At 48.4% G+C, this 27,220-nt stretch overlaps 2 protein-coding genes across 2 annotated transcripts in view; one reads left to right on the forward strand and one right to left on the reverse strand.

The window, feature by feature from the left end:
- LOC119387164 (protein Wnt-6) overlaps nucleotides 1-11,372 on the forward strand; it is a 34,378-nt gene extending 23,006 nt beyond the window's left edge. The window contains exons 2-5 of the mRNA XM_037654472.2: nucleotides 455-547; nucleotides 5,697-5,917; nucleotides 7,012-7,271; nucleotides 7,985-11,372. Of these exons, the coding sequence (XP_037510400.1) occupies nucleotides 455-547; nucleotides 5,697-5,917; nucleotides 7,012-7,271; nucleotides 7,985-8,440 (1,030 nt within the window). The 3' untranslated portion in view covers nucleotides 8,441-11,372. The remainder of the gene's footprint in view (nucleotides 1-454; nucleotides 548-5,696; nucleotides 5,918-7,011; nucleotides 7,272-7,984) is intronic.
- Nucleotides 11,373-18,336: 6,964 nt separating this feature from the next.
- Nucleotides 18,337-23,287, reverse strand: LOC119385099 (protein Wnt-9a). The gene is made up of 5 exons (XM_049414137.1): nucleotides 23,226-23,287; nucleotides 22,406-22,506; nucleotides 21,766-22,071; nucleotides 20,660-20,952; nucleotides 18,337-18,879 (listed from the first exon to the last, which is right to left on the reverse strand). The coding sequence occupies exons 1-5, from the start codon at nucleotides 23,285-23,287 to the stop codon at nucleotides 18,358-18,360; spliced, it is 1,284 nt and encodes a 427-aa protein (XP_049270094.1). The 3' UTR covers nucleotides 18,337-18,357.
- Nucleotides 23,288-27,220: the final 3,933 nt, after the last annotated feature.

A 27,220-nucleotide genomic window follows, 5' to 3' on the forward strand; every position in this document is an offset into this window, starting at 1 on the left:
GATACCTTCGCGGCTTCGAAGTTACACAATTTCGTTTGCTCACTAATCGCACTTGTATACCAGTCGGTAGGTAGTGGGAGCCGCGCAAAATGCTCCGACGACAAACACTGCCACTCGAGGAGTGATTTCGATTTAGAACGTGACTAACTTCAGTTGTTAGCCGTCGTTTGTGTTGTCTTGACTTCTCTTGTGCCCGTGTTTGCACGCCCAGTCTTTTAACGTGAATACATACCAACCATCTCAGCTCTCTGTTATATTCTAAGACTTCGAATTTTTTGGCCAAGACATAGCCTCCTATGGCCAAGACCGTATATTCGTGAACGGGTAATTAATCCCCAATTTCTCTAGCTTCGTATATCACTACCTCCTTTATTCTCGCGTATACAATATCTCAATGCACCACATTGTCAACTTTGTTCCCTTTTGTCCCTTTTTTTTTATCATCTCGGCGCAGGACTGTGAAGGTGTCCGAAGGCGTGAACGGCATCAGCCATTTCAACAGGCGGCGGCTCATCGACCCCAAGATGGAGGCGTATCGGGAATCCATGTGAGTTGGGGACTTGGGTACGCAGCAGGCTATATATATGGCCTAACTCCAAAGGCGTGAGTCGTCGCGCTCAATTCCACTTTACAGTTTTATTTTTTTTTTTCGCAAGAGTCACTGTTGTCATAGAAAAAAAAGGCACATTTGACAATCTGAGGGCCGACATTACTTTTATTTTTAATTACTTTTCAACATATTTCAACATTTTTAGCTTATGACCTTCTAATTAGCACGTGCTATAGCGTACCCTCTAAAGCAATTTTTGAAGGAAACTCTACCCACCCAACGAGGCCAGCGGAGCGAGCACACACACAAACCAGCGCGCACGCAGGCAAGCACCGCGCGGGAATGTTATTTACAGGACAGGCCGCGTGATTCGTGAATGGATGCAGGCGGCCGCGCCATAATAGAAGGCTCATGGACGCGCGGGTTAATGATGTGCCCGACGTCATTTGTCTGTGGCTCCCGTCAAGAGACGTGACGCCGAAGCCGTATCCCGTTTACATCAACGTCCTTCACGGCGGCGTTCGACAGCAGCCGAAGAACAGGAGGGTGATCGAGCCCCTCATAACGAAGGCTGAATCTCGCAGGAGCTGCGCCAGCACTGGAGCGGCTGTACAGCCAAAAGAAACAACCAGCAAAGTTGGGTTCCATTCGCACAGAGCATACAAACAACGTGCCTTCCCCATTAGAGGAAAAGAAATCCTATACTCCACATCTAATAATCCCACATAAACATACGGACTGACGCGTGCTTGAGACTTGCCCCTATGGGAACATCCCACACAAAGCCTGACACGTATGCTGCTTGTATGTATGTCGTTATAGTATACGTACATACGTGGATTGCTACCCGCCACGGCGCTCTAGTGGTTATGGCGCTTAATTGACTGCTGAAGGTCACGGAGTCAAAACCCTGCTGCGGTGGGCCGCATTTCGATAGAGGTGAAATGCTAGATGCCCGTGTACTTAGATTTAGATATTTAGATATCGTGGTTTTGGAACATAAAACACCAACAATTATTACTACTTATTATACGCAGATTGTTACTCACTAATTGAGAATGGGCATATTTTCACGCAATTTATGGCATTCGCTTCATAATAAATCAAGGTTGCTATTAAATGAATCAAGTAACCAAAACCAGAAGGTTCGCTCTTTTTTCAGCAGATTTTCCATTTGTCTGATGGCTTGCTGCCCGATCACCTCTACTTCTCTTCACGTGTGACCCGCGGCTAAAATGTACCCGCTATATAACCCATATCGCTTTCGTATATTCATAGCTACCTTTTTCTTCGCCTAAATATTAAGCAAATGAGTTTAAACTAACATGTCACGCTCGTGAGCGTCTGCTTGCCAGGTTATTGCTTTTTTTTTATTGATTATACGAAGAATTATTGCAGTGCCAAACTTATTTTGTTTGAACATCGTGGCTAACTGGCCACCACCACCACCAATAACTGGCCGATAGTAAATCGGGCCAACGTATATACATAGTGTGAAGGCCCCGCATTGCTATTGACAAACCCTCCTGTTGCATGCGTGCAGTATCGATTTTCCCGTCCTGCTAATAGCTGTAGCAGCAACTTGGCGTACGTCAGCTGATAGGTCAGCAGTTTCGGCTCCCAAACGTCAGTGATAAGAAGAACGGAGTGTGATAGTGAGATTGCACTGTGAATGCTAATGCCGCTCGTACATCTCTCATTTCTACATAGCATGCAAGGTCTCACACCGAAGCCTGTTCGATATGCTTTTGGCACGGCTACGCAGACATGAAAACGTACACACACATTCACAGATTCACACACACACAAAGCGTGGGCCTACATATATGAGACTTACGCAGTTTTGCATGCACAAGCAAGGGGGCTCACACTTTAGCTTAGTTCAGCAAGGTGTGAGCCACCTTGCTAAACCTACCCCATCACCCTATTCCATCGCGAAATCTTGTTCGGGGGCAGGGGGGGGGGGAGGTGCAACTAACCTTTATGTATGTTCGTGTGTCTGTATTTGTGCGTGTATATGTGCACATGAAAAATATAAAAATTCGGCGGGGGGGGGGGGGGGGGGGGTTGAACCCCCCGCTGCCTACGTCAATGCTCACAGGGGTACTAAGGTAGTAGTCTGGGCTTGTTGCGACATGGCAGAAGGTGAATACGCATAAGACGAAGACAGAGAAGAGGTTTGACACGCACGAGCGCTGACAGGGGATCACGCACACGCTTACGGGGCTCTAAACATACGAGAACTCTCGTAGGAGCGCAAGCCTCGAGCAATGGCTTCACCCAAAACACACTTACTTCCTCTCCCTTAGCGACGTCGTCATGTAAGCGTCTTGCTATCGGCCCATAACCGGGCGGGCCACGCAAGGGCTGCGTATGTGTGTGTATGTACGTGTGTGTGTGTGGCGACGCACATACGGCGGCGTCGTGTGGATGGGAACGTTATGGCCTCCTTTATGCCTTGCGGCGTAAACAGACAGACTTGGCACAGGGCCGAGGGGGTCCGCTGAACCTCTGAAAAAGAAGGAAAGAGAGTAGAACGCTGGCTAGCGCGCTTAGGGAGGAGAGGGGGGGGGGGGGGGGGGAGAAGGGACGCCGAAGAGAACACCGTGTTCGCCGCAAACGTCATCGCGTGTAAACGGTCCTTGAGCCGCACAGCTGCCCCTGTAAAAACGCTCGGCCGCTCCTTGCACCCCTCCCCCAACTCTCTTTTATTTCCTGGCCCCCTTTGTACCACGCCAGCCGTGTTCGCTCCGCTCGCGTTAGGATGGCCGCAGATGTCGTGACCCCGGGGAATCCAGCGGCGTTTTAACTCCGCTACTCGGAAAACGGGCTACGTCATCGATGATTCCGATACGCCACCGCGCACGCGCAGCTCAAGAACAGAAGAGAAAAGAACCCCGTGCGCGCATGCAGGGTGGTCGGCCCGAAGTTTTAACGACCGATATTGCCTTTTATACCCCTGTATAGCTGTGCTAAAGACGGGACTTGGTGCGTGAAGTCATAACAACACGGCGAGGCGCCGCTGTCCGTTGCGGTGTCAGCTCCGCCGAGAATCTGTGTGTTAAGAGTGATATATATATATATATATATATATATATATATATATATATATATATATATATATATACAGTACGTGCATACATAAATGTTTAGATACACGCATTTCCTCTAAATATCGAGTGACCTATCTATCTATCTATCTATCTATCTATCTATCTATCTATCTATCTATCTATCTATCTATCTATCTATCTATCTATCTATCTATCTATCTATCTATCTATCTATCTATCTATCTATATGTTATAGGTACCTGCTGAAAGGTACATCACACCTTATGCTTATAAACGCACCTTTGTTTGTATTATTTTTTACGGTGAGCATGTTAATATGTAGTTTCTCTTGGGAGCCTCACTTCGGAAACTTCATACCGATGTTTATCATTGACAAACTTCACTTCACTTCACTTTATTACCTTAAAGACCCCTTGGTAGGGGTATTACATAAGGGGTGGGAATACATTAGTACGTAATTTGCATGAACATAACTGAAAGAACAAAAATAGAAAAAAAAGAAAAAGTACACGCGCTATACATTTGCATAATACATAACTGAACACCGAATAGAAAAAAATATACAGATGAGTACATGGGGTGATGTGTTTATTACGTCAGCACAAATACCTATATACCTAAACAATATAAAATAAAAGTAAAATAACGCTTTCATTGCGAAAAGTGCGCCGTGACACTCTCCGTGAACGCACACGGGCAAGTGATTGCAACGATCTGGTGAGTCCGGTTGTTCCACTCTGTAGCAGCATGGCAAAAGAATGAGGCGGAAAAGGTAGTAGTGCGCATGCGAGGGCGGCCCACTTGAAAAGTTTGTCGTGTTCGATGAGATGTTCTGGCAGGTGGGATGATATAGGGTGGTTGATTAAGCGAGGTGTGATAGAACTTGTGGAAAAGTGAAAGGGTTGCAGTGCGCCGGCGCGTACAAAGAGGAAGCAAATTTAATTCTTTTTTTAAGTAAGATATGCTTGCGTCGTATGACGTAAGCATATCTTACTTAAGAGCAGAAGGTAAGCAGAGGGTAAATGAACGCGTACGCCTTCTTTTCTTTTAAGTGCGGAGCACTAAATTTAGGGAGCTTTAGCTGTCGTATGCTGTCACCGTATGCTGCCATAGCTTGGCGTAACGCAGGCGAAACCACGGATAGCATAGCCATCTGTAGCATATACTGAGCGCGCGCTCGTGGCAAGGAGAAGTCTTCTTCCTCTTGTTCTTCGAGCGCATTGATGATGATAAGTGCGGAGCACTTTAGGGGCCCGGCAAAACCACGTATAAGGATAGAAAAAAAAGGAAGCAAGCGAAAAATAGAAAGAGAGAGAGAAAGAAAATGAAAAAAAAAATAGGAAGAAAAATAGAAAGAGCAAGAAATAATGACTCGTGTACTTGGATTTAGGTATATGTTAAAGAACTCCAGATGGTCAAATTTTCCGGAGCCTTCAACTACGGCGTACCTCGTAATCATATCGTTCTTTTTTTTAACGTAAAATTATTATTGTGACCACAAGGTGTACTAGGCAACCAGTATTGTTTGTGCCTTCGACGCCTTGTGCCAACTTTACGACGCCTCGACACGATATATATATATATATATATATATATATATATATATATATATATATATATATATATATATATATATATATATATATATATATATATATATATTTACCGCTACCGCACCTTTCAGCGCGTCACTGCAACAATTATGAACGACTATGAGTGAAATTTAACGCTGTCGCTTTGTGGGTTCATACTCTCATGAACCCACAAACGAATTTTACAAAGGCGTCCTACAGGTTTACAGACGGGGAACACTTGCGTGCTGTTCATATCTGGATTTCGCTCTTTTGCAAAAGCACAGTGACTTAGATTTGCATAACACTCCTGGTGGTTGAGAGTTCCGCCTCCTTTTGACAGACTAGTGCTGTGCGCTAACAATGTTTCCACATCCGCTCGCACACAGGGGGCCAGCAGTGTGAAACGTGCTCATCCGTATATTCCCTTTAATGTACATACACATACAGAAAGCGTGTACATCACTACATGCAGTAACGAGCGGAGCACTCTTATTTCAGGGCGATGCGGTGGCAGCTCATCATGGAGCCAGCGCGCGTGTGCAAGAAGAAGCGATTGCTGCGCGGCCGCAAGGCGCGCATTTGCCGCAAGGAGCCCAAGGTGGTGCGCGAGATCGCGCGCGGCGTGGACCTGGGAATCCGAGAGTGCCAGAACCAGTTCCGCTTCCACCGATGGAACTGCTCCACGCTTCGGTCGTCCATGAAGAAAGTGCTCATGAAAGGTGCGTCCAACATGCATATCCATGTACTCCACTATCGTGCAGTCGAAGCCGTTTATAACGAACTGCGTTATAAGGCTACGTATAGAGTGTCCGGTAAAGAAATCGGCGCGTCGTTCTCGACGGCATCGGAGCACCCATTTAAAGTGACGCGGAGACAATTAAGGGTCAAGGCTCAGATAAAAACTACGTCATATCTACGCGTAGTTATTGTTTTTAACGGTATCTTCGCTTATTTATCTTTTACGCTGGAGACGACAATTATGTGTATGTTGAATTCATCACAAAAGGTTTTTTTTTTTTAGATTCTTCGTTGGCCAGTTCGACTGTGTAGAATTACTTTATAAATCGGACCTGCTTTAGCTCATAAGCGCGCTCGCTATGTCACCATGGACTCGACTGTACACATGCACATTCATATACATGCGTTTTCAAGCAACTTCCTTTTAATGAAAGGTTGTCTAACAGCGATGACCACCTGTGATTTGCGACGGGAAAAATATACATAAACATAGTTTACTGCCCTTTGCGGGCTACATGTCCGGTAGGAAACATACTTTAATTTGCACGGTTTAATTTTTGTTTCAAGGAACGTTTTGCTTTACATAGCTCAAACGGAAAGTGAGCGAAGTGTGTTCTTTAGACATCAGATCATAAGTTCGGGCGATCTTTGTTCCTCGGAATATGTGTCTTTCAAGAGTACAAATTGTACTCGCGCTGTCATGTATAAGTGAGGCACAGCCATTGACTAGATAAGCCTACGACAGGTTTTAGCCCAAGAGGGCGCTTCTAGGATTGATTGATTGATTGATTGATTGATTGATTGATTGATTGATTGATTGATTAATTGATTGATTGATTGATTGATTGATTGATTGATTGATTGATTGATTGATTGATTGATTGATTGATTGATTGATTGATTGATTGATTGATTGATTGATTGATTGATTGATTGATTGATTGGCGCAGTAGATGAAGGGTATGACTTAACGGTTGGACCGCCGTCGCGAAGCTTTTCGGTTAGGGTGCCCGCACGTTCAACAGCGGCGCACACATCGGCTAAGTTTGACCAGGAACCGTGTGCATTTGTGCAGACACTCGCGAGGCGGCGTTCGTGGACGCCATCGTGGCGGCGGGTGTGGTGTACGCGCTGACAGAGGCGTGCGCCCAGGGTCGCCTGCTCGATTGCCAATGCAGGCGGCGGCACAACGCCGCAAACCACCTGCAGGGGCGCACAGGCTGCGACCACTTCGTCGACTTCGGATATCACAAGTCGCGCGACTTCATGAACCGGAAGCGCGTCGGTGACCTGCGCGCCACCATCCTGTCGCACAACTACGAAGCCGGAAGACAGGTGAGTATTACATCGGTGCAATTGACCGAGCAACCTCCAGCAATTTTCGAGGAGTACTCGTAAATGTTTAATGCGTCAGCACGACATAGACGCAGGGAACGTGACGGTGTACATGTTTACGGGCACGTCTGCACATAAGTGTTCAAATATGATGCCTTCACTACTGGCGGCTACGTATAAAGGACCGAGGACAAGGACGGAAATACGTTTTCTCAGATTACGTCTATGCTGACACGTTTACGCCAACATATTAGTAAAACGTACATAGTCTGCCATCGTAACAGAATAGTTATAAACACTGCAAACGTACAAGACTCATGCATGATGCTATATACCAACCCCGCCACTGGCAGCTTGCATTGGGCACGTTTATCCGTGCAAATCATATATTCTCATCACACGTATGCATATATCTACACCTGCTTCCATCCTTGTCAAGGAATGGATGCAGGCCATCCTTTTGACATAGAGATTGTGAAGCCAACGCGACTTTCCTAATTATATACCGCAATACCGTTGGCAAGGATAACTTATCGACTCTATTCCAATTCTTCCTCGCGCAACGCCAGAGCGGCGCTCCGTCTAAGAGGTTCTCACTATAGGACAGGGCGGTAGGGAGCAGTTGATGGTACGACTGAACTAAAGTCTATAGCCAAAGAAGTCCTTCCATTATTCGGAGGATCACGTATACGTTTCATTCGCTTGCCACGCAGGCCGTGCGACTGCACCTGGAACGCGTGTGCCGCTGCCACGGCATGTCCGGCACCTGCTCGCTGAAGACGTGCTGGCGCAAGCTGCCCACCTTTAGCAAGGTGGGGCTGCGGCTCAAGCAGCGCTTCCAGGGCGCGGTGCGCGTCACCGCCGGCAACTCGGGCAAGGGCTTCGTGCCGGAGACTGTGCGACCGCCGGGACGCGAGGACATCGTCTTCTCCGAGGAGTCGCCCGACTACTGCGAGGCCGACCGGCGCACCGGATCCCTGGGCACGAGGGGGCGTCTCTGCAAGCTGGGCTCGCAGGGTCCCGACGACTGCCGGACCCTGTGCTGCGGTCGCAAGGTGCGCAGCCGGCAGACGGTGGTGAGCGTGGCGTGCAACTGCACCTTCCAGTACTGCTGCAACGTCACGTGCCAGACGTGCCTCGAGACTCTGCACGAGACGACGTGTCTATAGGAGGCATGGTTCCTCGGCAACGCGGCTGTTTGTGAACCACCAAAGACTGCTCCTCTGGAAGCGTGCCGTTGTGCTGTGCCATCGCCTTAACTTAGCTTTACTGTGAACGCTGCGAGGAACTAGTGTTTGGCTTAGTGAAAGAGAGAGAAAAAAAAAGAGACGCGTGGTGAGACTGCGAGCCTTCCTCGATTGCCCGAGCGGGGGACATCGACGTTGTTTCGAAACGACGTATACAGGCGAATGACAGAGAACTGCCTCCTCCTTCTTCATTCGAACGCTGCAGTTAGCTTTTTTTTTTTTTTTAGTAGCTCTCTCGCGCCTCCTTCGCACCTTCGATAACGCCGGTAACGAAGATTCGAAGCACCGTGTGAGAAGTGTTTCTAACAGTGGTCTGAGACAGAGCTTAGAAAGATGGGTCCACAAGGGGCAGGCTTCCGCCGGACACGTCAGCGGCGCGGGCTCGCCAGACTTTAGGACAGAAACAAAACAAAAAGAACAAAAGTGCTTCTTCATTTTCGACAAGGTCTGTGATATAGTGAACAGTGGGCTCCGTGAGCTCGTGCTTTGAACGACCGGCGGCCTGTTTTGTGTGTCTGTGCGTGTGTGTGTTTGTGCTTTGCGTGTATACATGTGTGGACTGGAAAGCCGGTATTTCGGGCAAGGTGTGCCGATGGTTCGTTGAATATCGCGTCCACCGGTGGCTTTCAGAGCCTTGGAAGCTGTGTGTTTGCGCGCGCGCTTGCGGACAGTCTTATACACCAATTGCGCGACGTGTGTCGACAGTGAATCGAGTGTCGAAGGCTTTTTTTTTATGTTGTTGCTACTTTTGGCAATTGAAGAAGAGGACAGTTGTTTGCTGCTCCTTGGCCTTCGCGGCTGATGGCATTTAAGACATGGTATAGTCAAGTTTCCACGCTTTTGTGTTCTTCCTGTGGTTCTTTTTTTTTCTTTTTCTTTTTTTTTTTTCCAGTCAGGAGCAAGAGATGAGATGGTTGTTTATAGTATTGTGGGGCCCCTTGAGGTCGCGCACATGGATGTTTGCAGGCTATGCGAAAAAAATTCTTAATATGCACGGCTATTTGATGTATAGTTTAAGGCATTTCATTAACGTGCGTGTGTCAGCGCAATTTACGTGTCGGCTTTCCATGTCGTGTTAGCTCGTGACGTAGTATTGTTGTTAGCGACATACGCGTTTTTTTGGTGAGACGCTGGTGACTTTATTGCGGCTCGTGTAGAATGTTGATCGTGCTCGTCTATCACGATAAGCTTTCCGACGGTTGCTTTCTAAGCAAGACAAAATAGGAATGACGCATATTTTTTTCTTTTTTTTTTTTGAGACAGGGAGGGCGGACGCAGTTTAAAGCTCAATCGACTAATTTATAAATCGGCGGATTTCCTCACAGCGATATTTGTTCTTTTTACTATGTGAAAAAAAATTTCGCCTGAGAAAAGCTTCGTTCTAGACAACGGCGATCGACGCTATTGTGTAGTACCGCTTTGAATAGTATAGGTGTTCGCATTCAAGCATTTTTCGTCGTAAGCTTCTTATAATGGCTTTTTTTTTACGTGAAAGCGTGTCACTTTGGAACAAAAACAAACTGCTGTAGAACACGTGATTTCAACACTCACCTAAGTCATTGTGCCCAGTCAGCTTGGTTATATTTAATTGCCTGCACCTTCAGACAATACACACAAAAAATGCACCGATGTGTTGTGCCAAAGATGACAACGCGAGGCAAATGAGCTGCACGCTTACTCGCGGAAGGTTTTCATTAACGTGAACATGTGCTTCGCCGCGAAAGCTTAAATTTTTAACATTTCTCGTTTACTTGCCTCATTTCATATTTTTTTTTATTCTTTTTTCTTCGGAGAATGACTATAGCTGCTTTCAGACCACAGTCAATGTAGTAGACTCCCATTAATGAATTACCACTGTAACAGCAACATTTAATAAGACGCTGTGCTATGGAAAACTGTTAGCGGATAATTGTAGTATTGCAGCTGTACCGATGTCTGCGTCCTTATTTATTGTGTTGCAAGAAGCATTTATAGCATTATTCACGTAGCTCCGATGACATTCACAACACCAAAGCGAACAGAAACGATGCATTCGAATCCCCTGTTCGATATCGAACCGAAAATTGGATGCCTCTAGCACTCACCATACAAGCACTGTTCAAGAAAAAGGAATCGTCATCAAAGCTGTTGGAGCCGTGTTATAATCGGCGTAATTTTAGAGTCGTCTCGCGTAAATTTAACACGTGATTTTGCAAACTTCGTGTTATACGGCGGAAACCAGTACGAGCTCATCTTCGTCGTTAATAGTTTTTTCGCTGCGCCTTTGCAAAATCTAGGGTAGGGCTAAGTTCAAACTGCAACTGACGTAGTTAGCATAAGTAATGACGTCACAACCTCATTAACCCACCAGTATCGTACTACCAAAATTTATTACGTCACACACAAAAGCGACTACGTCATTGAGAGGAGTATAGCGTCACGCGTAAAGATATCGTAGCAGACTATATATACTATTCGCTGACGTCCATTGTTTCAAGCACGCGATGACGTTACAGAAAGAAAATTTTCCTACATGAGAGCAGAAAGACGCGATCACTTCTGCAGTGTCGGCACGATGTCACATAATTTCCATGTTTTTCCATGACAGAGCCAGAAGCTTTAATTTCCAGCAAAAGCGACGTCTTCTACGTTTTGAGCTTATTTGAAATGACTTAACTTATTCTATTACGCGACACCGGCATTTTGTTTTTATTTCTACACGGGCACCATTGCGATGATTTGTTTACCACCAGCGTGCCTTCAGTGCCATCAGAAACATTTTTTTTTTTTGCCTTCAGTCTTTATGTGCACTATAAAGATATTGTTTCGTAAACTACTGTTGTATCTGTGTTGCTTCAGTTTCGCGGCTGCGAAACCAGGAGGGACGCTTTGACTTCTGAGAGTCGCGTCCCAAGTTTGTGAAGGTCGCTTCTCTCATCTCTGGAGGGCCTCAGTTGATGGATACACAGCATGGTCCATAAGAGAACACCTGAGTCGTATGCAAAACCGAAAGCTATCCCAGTCGTTGGATGCTTTCTTGCGAGTTACGTCCCTATGTACTGAAAGCTATAGAGGACTTAAACGTACAAAGCATTGCTCATTTGTGAAACTGGCATATACATGAAGCTATGTTCTTGAAGGCGTTCACCATGTGATAGACAATATGCATGCAAATTTGGGAAAGTATAGACACAAGTGTTACATCTGTATCGTTTAACGTGACCGAGTTCATTTCTACTGGTCTTCTTGTGTGCATGTGTGAAAATCATTGTGGCAGAACAGGACGCAGCGCTGTGTCCCGTGTGTTCACTGTCCCATATTTTGCTCTGTTCTGCCACAATGTTCCTGAACCAGCAAGCTCACCTAAGAACCCTTGAATTGGAATCATCGGCCATAGCGACTGCCGATCGTACGCCGTTTTGAATGCGTTCGAAACCAGAAAAAGTGTATACTCTGCAGCTGTGCCTCCCGGCATTCGAACTTCCATTCAACTCTGGGGGAGATTTCCTCATTTCCGCCGGTGTTCACCGGGCGACAACTCATCAATCAATCAGCGGCGCTTAAACGTCGGTCCATATTTCGCCTGGCTGCCTCTCGCCGGGCCGGCGTAATCGAAAGCCGGTCGTAAAGATCGGTACGAACGTCCTCCCGCACGCCAGCTGCTCGCAGCCATGTCAGACACGCAGGGATACACAGGGGAGCCGCAGGCGAGAAGGGGGTGGAAGTCGAGGGTGTTGCGCTGTGCGAATAGAGACAACGACAACAACAACAAGACAGGGGCAGACACGAAATGGAAGAGAGAGGGAGGCAAGGGGGCGAGAGCGGAACTATAGCGAGCAAGCTGCAGAATTTGAAGATGGGATCGGGAGAGAGAGAGACCAGATCCGCCGGGCGGGGAAAGAGCCATCGGCACCCAAGAATGAAACAAAACGAGAACCTAATCAGCCAATTCATTCGCCCCCCTTTTTTTTTTTCTTTCTCGCTTTTTCTTTCTTCGCCTCCTTCCCCGGAATCTTCCTGCTTGGTAAGGCTCAACGCGGCGTGCGTGTGTGGTCCGCCGGGGCACTTGGAAACAAGTCGGCGCGCGCGTTAGGTCGGGATTAGCGGCCGCCGCCGCCGCCGCCGGCTGCTGCCGCTTGCCTGCAGCCGTGTTTCGTCTCTCGCGGCGTGCTTCTGCGTGCACGACGTCGCCGGGGGTAATCGCCGCAGTGCGACCCCTCTTTCCCACTCCTGAATTGAGGGGGGAGGAGGGATAAGCGAGAGGGGGAGAGGGTCATTAATTTGCGAAGGGCGTTAGCGGCGGGAAGGTGGAAGGGGAAGCGCCTGATTACAAGGGCGGTCCGCCTCCTCTCCCTTATGAGGCGACCCCACCCCGCAAGGGGGCACGGAGCCATCAGTTATACCTGCCAGAGGCCTTGCCTTTCGGGAACGCCCACTTGGCACCATCGCCGGCGCCAGCAGCGGTCGCCTATGAAGCTGTCTCGTCGGTCGCCCCGGCCGCTTGCACTGCACGAACGCCCTCCTCCAGGGGCTCTCTCCCGTCCTTTCTTTACGTTCTCTTTGTCACCCTCCCCCCGGGCCCAAAGGCGATCGCGCCTCGCAGACAGATAAATGGCTCGGCCGCGGTCCGGACGCGGGATGCCCGGTCACCCACACGCGCGCGCGGCCCTCATTAAAGAGTGAATTGTCTGCCCGCATACGCACGTTCTCTGCCGGAAAAGAGGAAAAGGGCGGTTAGGGGGGAAAGGGCACTCTTTCGCGCCCCGCGGTGCCAATGGATTCTCTCAACTCTTGAGATGGGACATCCGTCCAGAGGATCGTTTTCACACGTAAGGCTTCGCGAAAAACGAGTGCGCCTTGGACAGGTCGTAAGAGTTGGGCTTGCCCGTACGTGATGCGTACTATGCAGGACGGCCGTATGTAACGTAGAATGAATTATAATGCTGCTAGAGAAGAGGAGTGACGCACAGCAGCGGTGTTGCTATGTCTTCGGGACCTATTAGTGCTGTCCTATGAGAGGTAAATACATTAAATACACGGAGATGTTTGCGTGGGTTAGTCGGAAATATGACTTGAATGACGCGTGTATTGCTGGAGTAACTGCCAATAGCCACAAGCCGTTTTTCATAAACGAATGAAAGAAATCCTTACGCACCTAGTGCAAGCAGCTTTTTAAAAGTAAATACCGGGCATACTGTCATTTTGTGGAGACCCACCATGTCGTTAAGAACGCAGAGACTGCTAGCTCAGGGCCATATTCGATCGTTGCGATGTGAAACTAGAGGCACGTAGCTCAAAGCTATTCCTCTTGAAAGAAAGCTCTGCACTTAGATTAGAATTAGATTAATATTTTCATTGACCTTTTCTTTGTTACCGCCCATTTCACATTTATCTTTCAGTTGGTTTCTTATTTTATATTTAACAAACATTAAAGACAAAGCCTGTGTCAGATAATACGGTTCTCTGTTGCAATTGAGTGCACAAAAAGGAGACAGCTGTTACGGCCTGTTATATTTGGAACCATTGTCTGCTGTCGTAATACGCACGTTTTTATTATAATTAAAACGCAGCAGTTCTACAAGGGATTCGCTAAGCAAAATAGGCTTTAAGTTTCGCGCCAGTTTATTTGTGCATGCCGGCTGGATAACAGCAACCGTACATAAACGCCTCATCTTAAACAGTACTTTGACGAGTACCGTACGCGTTATTATAATCTCATTACCCGAGGTCATTATTATGAATGCCGAGAGGTCGTCTAGTGAATGTACTGAAAGGTTGTGTTCTGCAATGTGTATGGATTGGCCATCACCCGTGAAGTTTTTGAACTCAAAGTGGGCTTCTCCTTCAAAAGAGTTTTGCTACGGAAAAGCCAGCTTTAAAGGTGTCTGCTGGTTACGCGCAGACATCTTCGGAGGTTTGCCGAGATTCGTAAGAGAAGTAGATAGCTTGTAAAAGTTGTACATCTATTCGCAATAAATCAATTCACGCAATTTCTTACAATTGCTTACATCGCGCGGCCGTGTGTGTTCGTATACGAAAGGGAACTAGCAGCTTTTGCCTGTTACGTGTTGCTTCTGTTAGAAGTGTCGAAACCATGGCAACATGAAAGCGTAAATTACGTAAACTACTAATTAAATCTGTAATGCAGCTTCTCCAAACATTCATATTGACGCCACCACGATACTAGGCATACAATTGTCATCCTTTCATCTGTGCTTAATGTGGATAAGAAGTAGAAAAACTGGAAGACAAAGAAAGAAAAAAGACATTTAATCACTAGTTTTCGGCCGTGACGGCAGCTACGGCAAGATGAAACTGTCTCTGTGTGGATAGAGAAGCTTATGGAGTATTGCGTAGTGTCTCCTGGAGAAATAAAACGATGAAAGGCTTGTGGGGGGGGGGGGGGGGGAGTCTCCTTTTATAGATAATAAAGAAGACACTCACGCGTGTTGATCCATAAAGTTTCGCTTTCATTTAATCTTTCAATAATTCAAATAAAAAATCGAAATAAAAGTTAACTTTATTTCAACCCTTCCTAAATACACGTAAGACAGCGTCATCAACTGGAACATAATTTTCATATAACAAATTCACACGTCTAATTATACAATTCAATGAACGTAAGAACAGAAGTGTCTAGAAGATTTCTTGGGTGATTCGCATATTGGTGAACACCTTATTTTTGTATACAACGACGCATTCATTCATTATGTCATTCATAAGCGACTAGTCAACGCAAGCGAAAATTATTGTGTGCTGGAGAATGAGTACCTGAATTTTTTTTTCGGTTTCTTATGTTGTGAATGCCTGATACCCGATGAAGAGTAAGAACTTAAGTATTCTACACAGGTTTGTAAACTACAATTATAGCAGATGAACTGACAGCACTACCCCCAAATGTTGCCTTTCTTGTTTGTCATCTTGCTTAGTGCTACTTCGAAGTATAATTAGAGCTATCGTCCAATGTTTAACCTCTGAACTCTTTTAGTGGACGCCAAACGGAGACACTAAATCAGTTTATATTGATAAGGTATTTTTTCAAAGCCTTACTTTCGTTAATGTAGCCCTGAAATACATTGGTTATTAAGGAGAGAAAAGAACGTGGTATAAGTTAATTTTTCCAAACTTCGCGCCGAAACATCAAAAAGACACGTCAGAGTGGCGTCCCGGATTGCAAAGCACTTTCTGGTGGGGAAAAAAAAAACACGTCCTGCGGAAAGCGGACGCTGCTGTGAACAACTCAGCTGAATCTTGCAGTCGTCCACGACAAGGAGAGTTTGCAAGCAGATCACGAAGTTGCCCCTTTCTCAAGCACCCAGTACCCTCGCTCCATACAGACGCCCGTCCTCACTCTCTTCGTAGCTGCCGGCTGCTGCTGTATGACGTAATACAGCAGATTGCTGCTATTGGCCGATAGCTGACATAAACCAAGAGCGGCGTTCGGATCAGATTCGCTCATAGGCGTGGGCAGGGTTCCCCATCAGGGCTAGGGGGGGGGGGGGGGCGAAGGTTCATCGCGGCGCGCCTCCCTCTTACTAAGTCAATGTATGGGGCAGACTTTGCACCCCCCCCCCCCCCTTGTCCCCCGTGCGCACGCCTATGGATGCGCTTCTTGTCACGGCGTGCGGCCACGTGAAGACGGTGCGATATATAGTGTCCCAAAATTGCACAGTAGCAACACTGCTGCGCACCGGAATCACAGGCGGGAGAGAGCGATCGCGTTTCGCGACGCGCGCTCAAGGTCATGATGCGCGTCATGAAAAACCCTGAATTGTTGTTCCATTTCAATGAAGAAATCAGAGGATATATAGTTCCAGATTACGCACTTTTCTTTCCAGTACACGCGTTCATAGCCGTCTTGTATATAAGAGAACGCATGCTAAATGCTGTATACATCAAGGCCCAACCATATGTTCCAGAGAGTGTTGCTAGCGCCAAACATCAGACTGAGTTTTGCTTGCTTGAATGCAGAAAGCTCGCGTCCATTTCGACTGCAGTTCGCCACTCAAGGCACGAGGTAGGTATAAGATTATTTCTTTTTTAATATGCGCCGAAACATTCAAGTAAATCCCTGCTGCAACGGAGTCCAGCTCAGTACGCTGCTTGCAGGAGTAACAAATCTACGAAAAACCAAAAGCCACGTGTATACCATCGTGAGAAATAATTCTCAAACACAGCCTTCGATGGTTCACAAGATCATTCGTATAAGGCCAGTAAAAAAAAAAAAAAAAAAAAAAAAAGTCGCGAGCGATAGCGAAAAAAAAGACGGCGTAAAGCGAAGGCATTAACAATTAACACATTTTAGCAGAACGCAATCTGCTATACAGCTAATTGCAGAAAAAAGGAATAAGTGTCCACGTTCTCGGAGACTAAGGTAGAGTCCCTGCTCTGAAGTCTTCAAGTGCACACGTGGTTGAATCCCCCCCCCCCCCCCCCCCCAAAGCCACACCCTGGCTACGCCATTGGATACTTATGATGGCGAAGAGCCATCATTAATATCGTTGAATGAAACTTTAAAACTTATTTTACGGCGCTATTAAAGGAGCCATGACACGTACAGTCACCCAGGATTTGCGATTTTCAGCGACAGATATATATATATATAAGGGACTATTGTACCTCTACACATATGAAAAATTGACTCTAAATGAATATTTCAGTGCAAAATAAACCCTATAGAAGTCGCCCGCTATAAACCCCACACACCGCCGGCAACCGCCATTTTGCCATGCCTCGTGTGACGCCATGTGCTGCATGTAGCGGAGCCGTCGTCTTCTATCAAAGTTTCAGCCGTTGCAAATCGTTCAGGTTCAACGCCAAGCTGAACAAATTTGAAATAGCTCGATTGTGCGCACAGCTGAGCACGGAAAAAACTCGTTCACCGGAATACAGACGCTCTCGCAGAAAGCAGCCTTTTACGTAACGACTCGCCAGTGCGCCAGTGTTGTCCGACACTCAGGCCGCTCGCGCGTTTATAAAAATATTCAATTATAAGTCAAGTGCTCGACCAAATGCGCTAAAATTTCGCCAACTTGTTTGTGAACGCACAAGGATTAACCTATATGCCACAGATTATGATCGAACATTGGTTGTCGTGGCCAGGCTAGCGCAAGAATAGAGCGCGACCACTAAAATAATCAATATTACATTCTGCCGTGGTACTACGCACTATTCGTATGCGTGTTTTAACGTCCTATGGCGACCTTTTTTGAATATTTACACGCGCTCAGAGAAAGAGGAGCATCAAGGCGCTTTAGCACAACTCATGCGCAAATGAAGCACCATGATTAGCAGCAGGGCTGCGGTAATGTTGCGACCAAGATATTTTCCGGTCTGCGTAACCGTATATACATCTCCGTCGCCAGTGATTTTGTCTTATCTGCCTTCAAACATGCACTTGTCGAGATCGCCATTAGCAAAGCACGTTAATTAAAAGAATTAACCTCCTTCGTCTTCATCTTTAAGGTATACTGTGCCACCGCGGCGTCACGATTTCGTGTTTCATAGCGTGATCTTATCGCTACAGCTCGAAGAAACTTCATTGCGTCTTCTCAATTTAAGTCAGAGCCGCGTCCATTCACGCGTCTTGATATTTGTTTCAGGAAGTTCTTTGGTCTCTGCGAGAATGTATATATAGCAAAGAAAAAAAATGAACGACGCCACATCTTTTTCGCCGCGCGAGACACTCCTGCGTCAAAACAATCCGACCCGACGCATACGGCTGTGTAGTTTCCAGCCACAGTCCACGAGTTTCCGAAAAGTTTCAACAGTCGGACCAATCATATACTTCTAACGAATCGTCCACGAGCTCGGATGGTTTTAACGCAAATAACAGACACCAACACTGAAGCGCAACTCAGTCACAAGCAGGCGTAAGCGGTAGTGACGTTCTCGCAAGTCTTGCACTCCAGCTTACAGCACCACACCATGCGGCACTGGCACGTCTCGTAGACGACCTCGGTGAAGTTGCGGTGTCCGTTACCGCAGCACATCTTGTTGCAGTGATCCCTGTCCCGACAGCGACGTCCTGTCATGCCGCTGCCAGTGAGCGGGTTCGGCTCGCAGAAAGAAGGCGACTTCTCGAGATAGACGAGACGGTCCCTGCCCAGCCTTCGCAGCTTGGCAGTGACGGCGGCCAGCCATTTGGGTCTCTGCGTTGTGCCCAGCGTGGCGGCCGGCGCCTTGCGTGGCTTGGCCACCACGTCCGTGGCGGCGAACTCGGGCTTGTTCTCGATCTCGGCCGGTACGGCGTGGGCGTACTTGCGCTTCAGCCGTCGCGCCACCTCGGGAAAGGGCGCCAGCTCCCGCCAGCAGGTCTTGAGAGAGCACGACCCGGACACGCCGTGACACTTGCAGACGGGCCGGATGCCGCGCTTCAGCGTCTGCAGCAGGAGCATGCGCTGGTTGACCGTACGGCATGTATACAGTAACACCGCACCATCGTGGTCGGTAGTTATAGCCAGGGGCGTAGCACGGGGGGGGGGGGGGGTCACACCGTGCCCGTGCCCTCCCCCCCCCCCCCCGAATTTTTTTTTTTTCGCCATGGCATACGGAGCTCAAAATGACACTCGATCACATCTGCCTGCCCGACCCCCACTTCAGATCAAGGAGGTGCCCCCCCCCCCCCAAAAAAAAAAAATTCTGGCTACGCCCCTGCTTATAGCTGGTTTAGCCTTCAAGGCCTGTATCAGCCGCTATCATGATTTTATCACGTTAGTACAGATCGAGCAACTTCACCGCTAAAATGTTTTCTGATCGTGGTATACGTTAATACAGAACGGTAATGCCGCAGAGTAAATGGTGCGGTAATAGTCGGATATAAATTGTAAAGAGGCAGGAGAGGCCCCGCCCAGATGACCGAAGCGCGGCAGCCGACTGTCTCGGCGACTAAAGTAGTATCGTTCATATATTTCGCGCTGTTCTCCAACGGCTGGGTCACCGACCTTATGACGTCTGTCTAGATCGCGCGCTCATTAGTGGAGGCTCGTGTGCATACGCCTTTGAGGTCCGCTTACTTCTAAAGTTACACGAATGCAGTAGCAGCGACTGTTACGAGCACAGGCGATAGTCTGTCTGCATGGTCTAACGAATGAAACATTGAGCTGCTGTGTTGAGGGAACAGGATTCAAACCCACCCGTCGAAATTACGACGTCAGTGGCACAACCATCGATGCAATGTCGACATATACTGACCGCAGAAAGGCTAAACATGAATGATATAGCCGAAGAGAAAACAAGATGACCCGTGTACAAGTATGATTAGGTTGCATTCCTTAGGCAACAGAGAGCGTATTCGTGATCATAAAAAACTTGTATTAAATTGATTTCAAGCGTGTTTATTTATTCGTGCTGTCACCAGGAGTCGTCAGCGACTCGATGACACCTAATAACAACATGAGGCGTGCAATACAGCCGGGCTCCTCTCAAGAGATTTCCGCGAGACACGCTTAGGTCCGCACGTAAAGCGTGTGTAAATATATGTATGTTCGCACAAGATTGTCTGAATACCAAATAAATGTACAAGGGTTCCTTCTTTGTCATAGAAGGCATATAGACGTGCGCAGGGTTCTCCATTAGGGAAGGGGAGGAGGGGTCAAATTTCACCGCAGCCCTTCCCCCATCCCCACCCTTATTGGTCGAGCCCGAAAGAAAAATTTCGCAATGAACGGGAAAAAAAAAAGAAAAAGAAAGCCATGAAGTGCTTCTCACAACGGCTTGCCTTTCGTTCCCGGCTTTCCGGAGGTAAAGGTGGACAGTGGACAGTTTTTTCAATGCAATATAAGGGGTCTTGGCCGCCGTTATCGTCAAACCTGTCTGGCCATAATCCAGCACTTTAATTAATGACGGCACAGGTCAGACTGAATAAAGATATGGGGCAGATTTGGCTGACCCCTCTGATGATTAAGGCAGGGGTGGGGGCCGCACCCCCCCCCCCTCTGCGCACGTCTATGGTAGACGGGTGCTACATGCTCAGTGGCACATACCCAGTGTTTGCATCAAAGAGGTTCATTGATGAGCAGCGCAGTGGTACATGCGTAATTCACTGACCCGAGCAGATCAGAATCAAAATGTGACTCCCCGCAGAACAGTACGACCGACGATAGGTTGCCTTCACTTATGCTTCGAATAGCAAATGCTGACGCCAGACATTATTGAACGCACCCTGATTCCCACGATGATGTTGTGCGTGTCGACAGGTCTCCTCAGCGTACGCGGCCTCTTCCCGGACTCTCGCGCCAAGAGGCGCCGTACGAATTTGGCCGCGAACGGGTAGTTGTCCCCGCAGCCGCCCCACTTCCAGCCTTGCTGCAAAGCCGTGGAGGCCGCCGGCTCTTCGCGGCCTGCCTCACCGCACGAGCAACGGTGGCTGAGCCGGCCTGTCCGGCAACCCTGGGCCACGCTGTGGGCCACGCCGGCCGCCGTCAGGGCGTACACGAAGGCTGTCTCGGGGTACACTGCATCGGAGAAAGTCGAAAGCTTTGATAAGACTACCTTGTTTTGAAGACAACCCCTTGCTGGGCTTCTTTCACCCACGTTTTGAAACGGCCAAACATGCACCAGACAGCTTACGCCGAACAGATAGCTTAATGTTCAGCTTTCTTGAGAAAATGTTTGATATTCTTGTCAGTAATAAATTCAATGCTCAGAAGTGTTTCTTTTTTCTAATATCCACGTTAAATTGAATTTTGAAATTTCACTTTTTCAGATACCCCCCCCCCCCCTTTTTTTTTTGCATCTCCTTCTTACGCAGGGTGGTTCGCGTACGTTAACATAAGTGAGTGAGTGAATAACTTTATTGAGTTCCTGCAGGCTTCCGACCGGGATTCCCGCCTAGGAGCCGGCCGAGAGACCGCGCCTCTCGGCAGCTTCCTTGGCCTGCTGGATCGCCCAGAGTTGTTGGTCTAGTCCTGTGCTGAGCAATGCGGCCCGCGAGCGCGCCCGAAGGTCCTCATTGGAAGCCACGTCTCTATTGTTTTGGCAATTATAAAGTGCTGGACACTCCCAGAGAATATGAGCTAGTGCGACCCTATTAGTACAATAGTTGCATGAGTTGGTCGTATACAAATTAGGGTAAATGTGATCCATTAAATGTTTGCAGTACACGTACTTGAGGTATAGTTCATAGTTTTGCTTTTTTCTGTACATGACACCTAGTCGTGCCTCCGATAAATCTCTTAAACAGCGACGGAGGAGTATTTTGCTCTTTCCGCTATAAAGTCACGTTAATCGTCATTGATATGGATCGCCCCTTGTGCAGTAGGTCATACCTTTTCTGAGCAGGTTCCTGCGATCCTGGAGCAGGTCGCACTGCCAGTGCTCCCACTTGAACAGCAGCTGGCAGGTGTTAACAGTATTTCGCATGCCCTGCACGATGGTGTGTATCACGGCCGGCTCCGAGACGCAAAAGCGCCGCACGCTTGGATCCCTCCTGTGCTGGTGGCAGAACTCGCGTTCAGACACCTCGTGGTCGGGGTCCAGGATTAAAGGCTTCGACCTCGACAGGACCCTGAGACACCAGAGCAATATTAGCCGCGAAAAACACGATCGACTTGTAGGCTCTTGGCTCTTCAGAGCTATAGATAGAGAGAGAAATAAAGAAATTTTAACGAACACTATTAAATTTATGGACGAAAACAATGGAACTATCGGGGACTCATAGAAATTATGGGCAGCAGCGCTGTCACTTCATGTCCTGGTCGTGGCGCTGTTAACTAAAGCATCAAAAACAGCTCCTGTCACCACCTGCAACACGTGTGATCTTGTGCACAGCTGGCCACTCAACACATCTTTTCACGCTGCTCTTGTCTTGCACATGTTAACAAAGGGACACACTGATATTGAAATCGAAGTCTCGACGAAGATGTGGGTGATCTAACTTGAGTGAGATCATATCGCAGACGGATGTACTGGATGGCATGCGGGCAGTGTGCCAAGTGGAACAGTCGCGGATGCAGAGGAACTGGAGTTTAGGGTGACAGCCCAGTCTATGGCCCTGTCTGGGCGGTGTCCTTCTCCATGTAAAGTGGAAACCAGGGCATAGACCTAATACGGAGAAAACTAAGCCTGCTTGAGATGTTCGGTGTGCGACCTTGACCCTACCATTCTCTTCTAAAGCGATATCATCTATGAATCATGTGGGAGCGCCCCGTGAGCGACATTTCAATATCTATAGCCAGCGATGTGCATGCACCATAGCGTTACGACAAAAGCAGTGACGTGATGTCTCTAAGAAACTATATATAGTATTTCCAAAAGCGTCCGCATTGCTTGACACTGACCGCCAAGAAAATATGACTCAAGATTAATCCATAGTCTTCGTTATACGAGACAGTCATGGAAGAAAAGCCGTGGAGAGTTAAGGTGATGACCGACAGCGTTTTTATTGGACCTCGTGGCTCTACCGCTGCTTCAAAGGACAAGATACTTGTTTTCGCGAACAGTCGCGATCCTGGTTCTTGTGAACGAGCGATTCAAGTTTGTTACATTGGTATGTTCCTTGTTTATTGCAAGAGCGTATAGTGAGTTCCTGCATAAAGAGCAGCTGGAATAATTAGTAAGCTGCTTATTTGGAGATGGTACTCCAAGCCGGCCTTCTACAAACAAGAACGTAAGACACGTCGAAGATCAGCAATGTTCCTGCTTCTGCGTTCACATCGTTAGTCCCTTAAGACCGTCTTTCAACGGTAACCTCGGAACCGCGCATGACGATTATATACATGCAACTTACCCGATGCTGGCCATGGCTGCCTGGTTGAGGTAGAGGCACACACAGACCACCAGCGCCCGCATGTCCGACGCACGTGGCGGTCGCGTGGCCAAGTGGGATCCCGATCCATGTCACAGTGGACCGGCACGCCGAGCGCACGTCCAAAGCTTACGCACCCGTGGTTATGCCGGCGTACGCACGCGCGTGCGCGCCCTATACACTGTACTACGCGTACGGGCAAAGAGGGAGCAACTGGCGCCAGGATATTTGAGAGTTGGCCCGATTGTTTGAGACGCACCTTCGGCGCTTGTCGCGGCTGCCGTCGGCCACGTGCGGGAGGGGAAGTGTGCCGTCCGCACAACGCCTCTGACTCCGTGGTGTGCCGTTCGTCTGTCTGGCCGACGACGACCACAGGTGCGTGCGTGTGTTCGTGCGCGCGTGTCTCGGCGCATTTTCTTTCTCTCCCTTGTTACAAACGGCACTGGGTAACTCGAGCCAGGGCACCGACTGACGCGCGTCTAGCAGGCGCCGGTGAGTTGCCGAGGCCTCGTCTTTCGGCTGCCGCCACAGCCACAGCCCCGCACACGCTTGCCTCGTGTAACGTGGGACGCCATAGAGCACCGCCCCTTGTTTCCGCCAACTCTCGCGCAATGAACGACCGTTGCTGCATTTTGTAGCTGTGCTACTGGACATTATACGTCGTCGCTTCGAAAGATCGAGGCATCCAGCGGCAGCCCTACGATAGTGGAGGTATGAGCACGGTGTTAAAACGCATGTTGTAGGCAGCATCATCTGTTCCGTGACACGGGAAAAACGAAGAGGAGAAACGCGCATGTACCCAGCGCATTAAGCGCGCGAGCAGCGTATTAGAATGGTTACACGGGGCTGCGATGACTCGTTGCATCTCGCAGGCGTTGTACACCTTGTGTGCATCTGCGCGATGATGGCTGTTTCAGCTTTCACGCAAGCGTCTCGCATTTTAACGCGCAGCAAGCGACGAAAACATCGTTGTGTCCAGGCGTGAGTGCGCCCCACATCGTTTTTTCACTGCACGGTGATTTCTGAGAGCGGTTCGAGGCGGACTCGAAGATGCCGCTTGAAAATATACTTTCTACTTGACGTATATACCTCACTGTTTATTCGCGGCAAATATTACTTTTACCTTTTGTTGAACAGAACCAGAACGTGCATGTGCATATATATGATGCTATTTGCTGCCCGCTCCAGCTGGTATTGTGTGCAGCTATGCCCCTGTATGCGCTGTTTTGGAACTATATATCCTGTTTTTCGAAGCATGTCACGCAGTGTATGCATGCAGAACGTGCGCACATATAATGCATGACTTATCCTGAAAACACGTGAGTGATGTTTCGGTTTAGCCAACGTACACTGCCAATGAATCAATGAATAAGGCAATGCATGAAGAGTGCTTCGAAGACCGCCGACACATCAAATCAACCGAAAGCTGCTCTACGCTGCATGGCGTACCGATCTTTAGATTCTTTCTATCGAAAGAAGTAGCGTAGCCAGAAAACTTTTTTTCGGGGGAGGGGGTCCAACCATCCTTCATGCCTGTTCGGAGTGTTTGTTTGCATGTTGTGCGTTATATATATATATGCGAAATTGAAAATTTTCGGGGGGGGGGGGGGGGGACTTAGCATGTTTACGAACAACTGCTGTCGATTGTCTTCGAGCCGACAGCTAAACGGTACGCATTTCAGACGTTGCAACTTGCAACAGATATATAATTCCGCGTGCTCTTGCTCTGAGAAAGGATCAGTGTTCCACTATTCAGCCCTTGCTGCTGAAGTCTATGCGTCTATTGCATTCCGCAAACAGTATGTATAACACCTACAAGGAAGAAGCGAAATTTGGGAGTCGACACCCTTCTTCCGGTTTCTTAAATGCGCTTCCCACAGTCAAGAAGCATCCACCCTCGGCGTCCTCTCCACCTTTGGAAACCGATCACTAAAGCTCTCTCTTATAGCTGCCTTTCTCTGGACCCACAAGTGGGAGTATATTTTTCGCACTCGATCCTTGGCTCTCGTTCCTTTGTGTGCAAGAAGGTGGAGGAGGGGAAACCATTGTCAAACATATTCAAAACCAGAGACCAGGAAGATGCGTGCTGCCAGCCGCCTCCCTTTTGTGTCACGCGGCGCGGCCGTGGCACCGTGCTTGTTGCAAGATCTCGGGTTTCAAGAGCAGCTAATGTTCGTGCCCCCCCATCGCATCTCCGCGTGTCCTTTCTTGTCCTATATCGGGACCCGCTTGCCTATACCGCTATTTTTATTCGCTCCCATTGTTACCACTCGACGCTTTTATTTGCTCGAAAGCCTTATTCACTGGCCACACCTGTCATCGCCTGATACGTGCTGTTTCGCTTTATAACGTTCTATCGTTAGATGCGTGGGGGAGAAGATCGTTTGGAAAACGTCCCAAGAAGACGTGCTTGTGGTCATCGTTTTCGGTGCGGCGCGAACTTTTTGAGTTTCGTCGCGCGACCCGCACGCGGTGTGAATATATAGTTGTGTGTTGACACTCCGGAACATATGGCAACCAACTTTGGCAAGGCTGCAAAAAAGGATACATCTCCAAGTCCGCGCTTGAACGTGTTTCTAATGTGTTTCTCTTTACGCTTTCGGTTACTTGAATTGAGCCTTCATACTAACAAAACTCAGCTAGGCCCTCGGATGATCTTGCCTGTATATATTCACAGTCGTCTAAGCGCCAGCAGATGCTTTTGTACGGAATATGACACTTAAATATTATACCACAGCTTAGAAAAAAAAAAACAATGCGAGCTATAGCCTCTCGTGAAAACGCGTACACATCCACCTCTACACACTATAGTCTAAATGTTGGACGTTGTGCCTTCTGAACAAGTTCACGCAGTGCCGGCAAAAGAGAAGCGCGCATCGGCCTGCTTGGCACGCGGCCGTCTATAAATAGTGTCATCCCTCAGTATAGCAGATGCTCGAGCCCACAGTATCGAGAGGGGCTCGCTTGCGGTCGGTTATCGCCGAGTGTGTTCGAGTTACCGGCGCACGGCAACAGCGCCAGGCACGCGACCTTTGTTTGTTCCGCGCGCAGCGACGTCGGTGGACACCCGACGCCATGGCGCCCGGCTGCCGCGGGCGTCTGCGGTTACCGACGACGTCGTGGCGGCGCAGACGGCGGCTGCTGCAAGCGGACGCCGACCGCGACCGCACATGGCTGAGCCGAAGAACGCCGCGCACCCGTGATGTCATCGACGACGCCATTGACGCTGCGTGCTCTGGCGCTCTTTACTGCCGGGGCGACCTGTATACGTCTCAGATCGCCATTCTTATAAAGGATCGACAGTAAACGATGCCGGAAGTGGCATTCAGTATACGCCGCATGCTCACGAGTGACTACGCACGCGTCGCACAAGCGGCATCCGTGAAGCTGATTGATGACCGGTTTTGCCACTTCGGCGTCATGATACACAACTTCATACAGTAATTTTACCCGGCGTGGTGGTATAGTGGCTATGGTGCTCGACTGCTGACTCGAAGGTCGCGGGATCGAATCCCGCCCGCGACGGCGGCATTTTCGATGAAGGCGAAAATGCCGGAGGCCCATGTACTTAGATTTAGGTGCACGTTAAAGAGCCCCAGGTGGTCGAAATTTCCGGAGCCCTCCACTATGGCGTTCCTCATAATCATGTCGTGGTTTTGGAACCCCAAACCCGAACAATTATACTATTCCTACAGTACTTCGTTCGTTGCATGGTATGTTTCTAATGGTGCAGCCATAATACAGGACGCTGATTGGGGCGCTCGCAGTAATATATGTTTATATCTAAAGAACAACACGCTACGGACGTTGTAAAGCGCCTCAGACAGAGTAACCGACGTTTCGATAGGCGGACCTATATTTGTCAAAGGCGTCTTGTCATCAATGGCGTGTTAGTTCGAAAAGGGTTAGTCGTTGAGGTCGCGTCTCATGGTGTCGCTGTAGGTTTTAATCTGCGAAATAAGAAATTTGACAAAAAG

The sequence above is a fragment of the Rhipicephalus sanguineus genome, chromosome 3 (assembly GCF_013339695.2).
Source record: "Rhipicephalus sanguineus isolate Rsan-2018 chromosome 3, BIME_Rsan_1.4, whole genome shotgun sequence".
Lineage (NCBI taxonomy): Eukaryota > Metazoa > Arthropoda > Arachnida > Ixodida > Ixodidae > Rhipicephalus > Rhipicephalus sanguineus.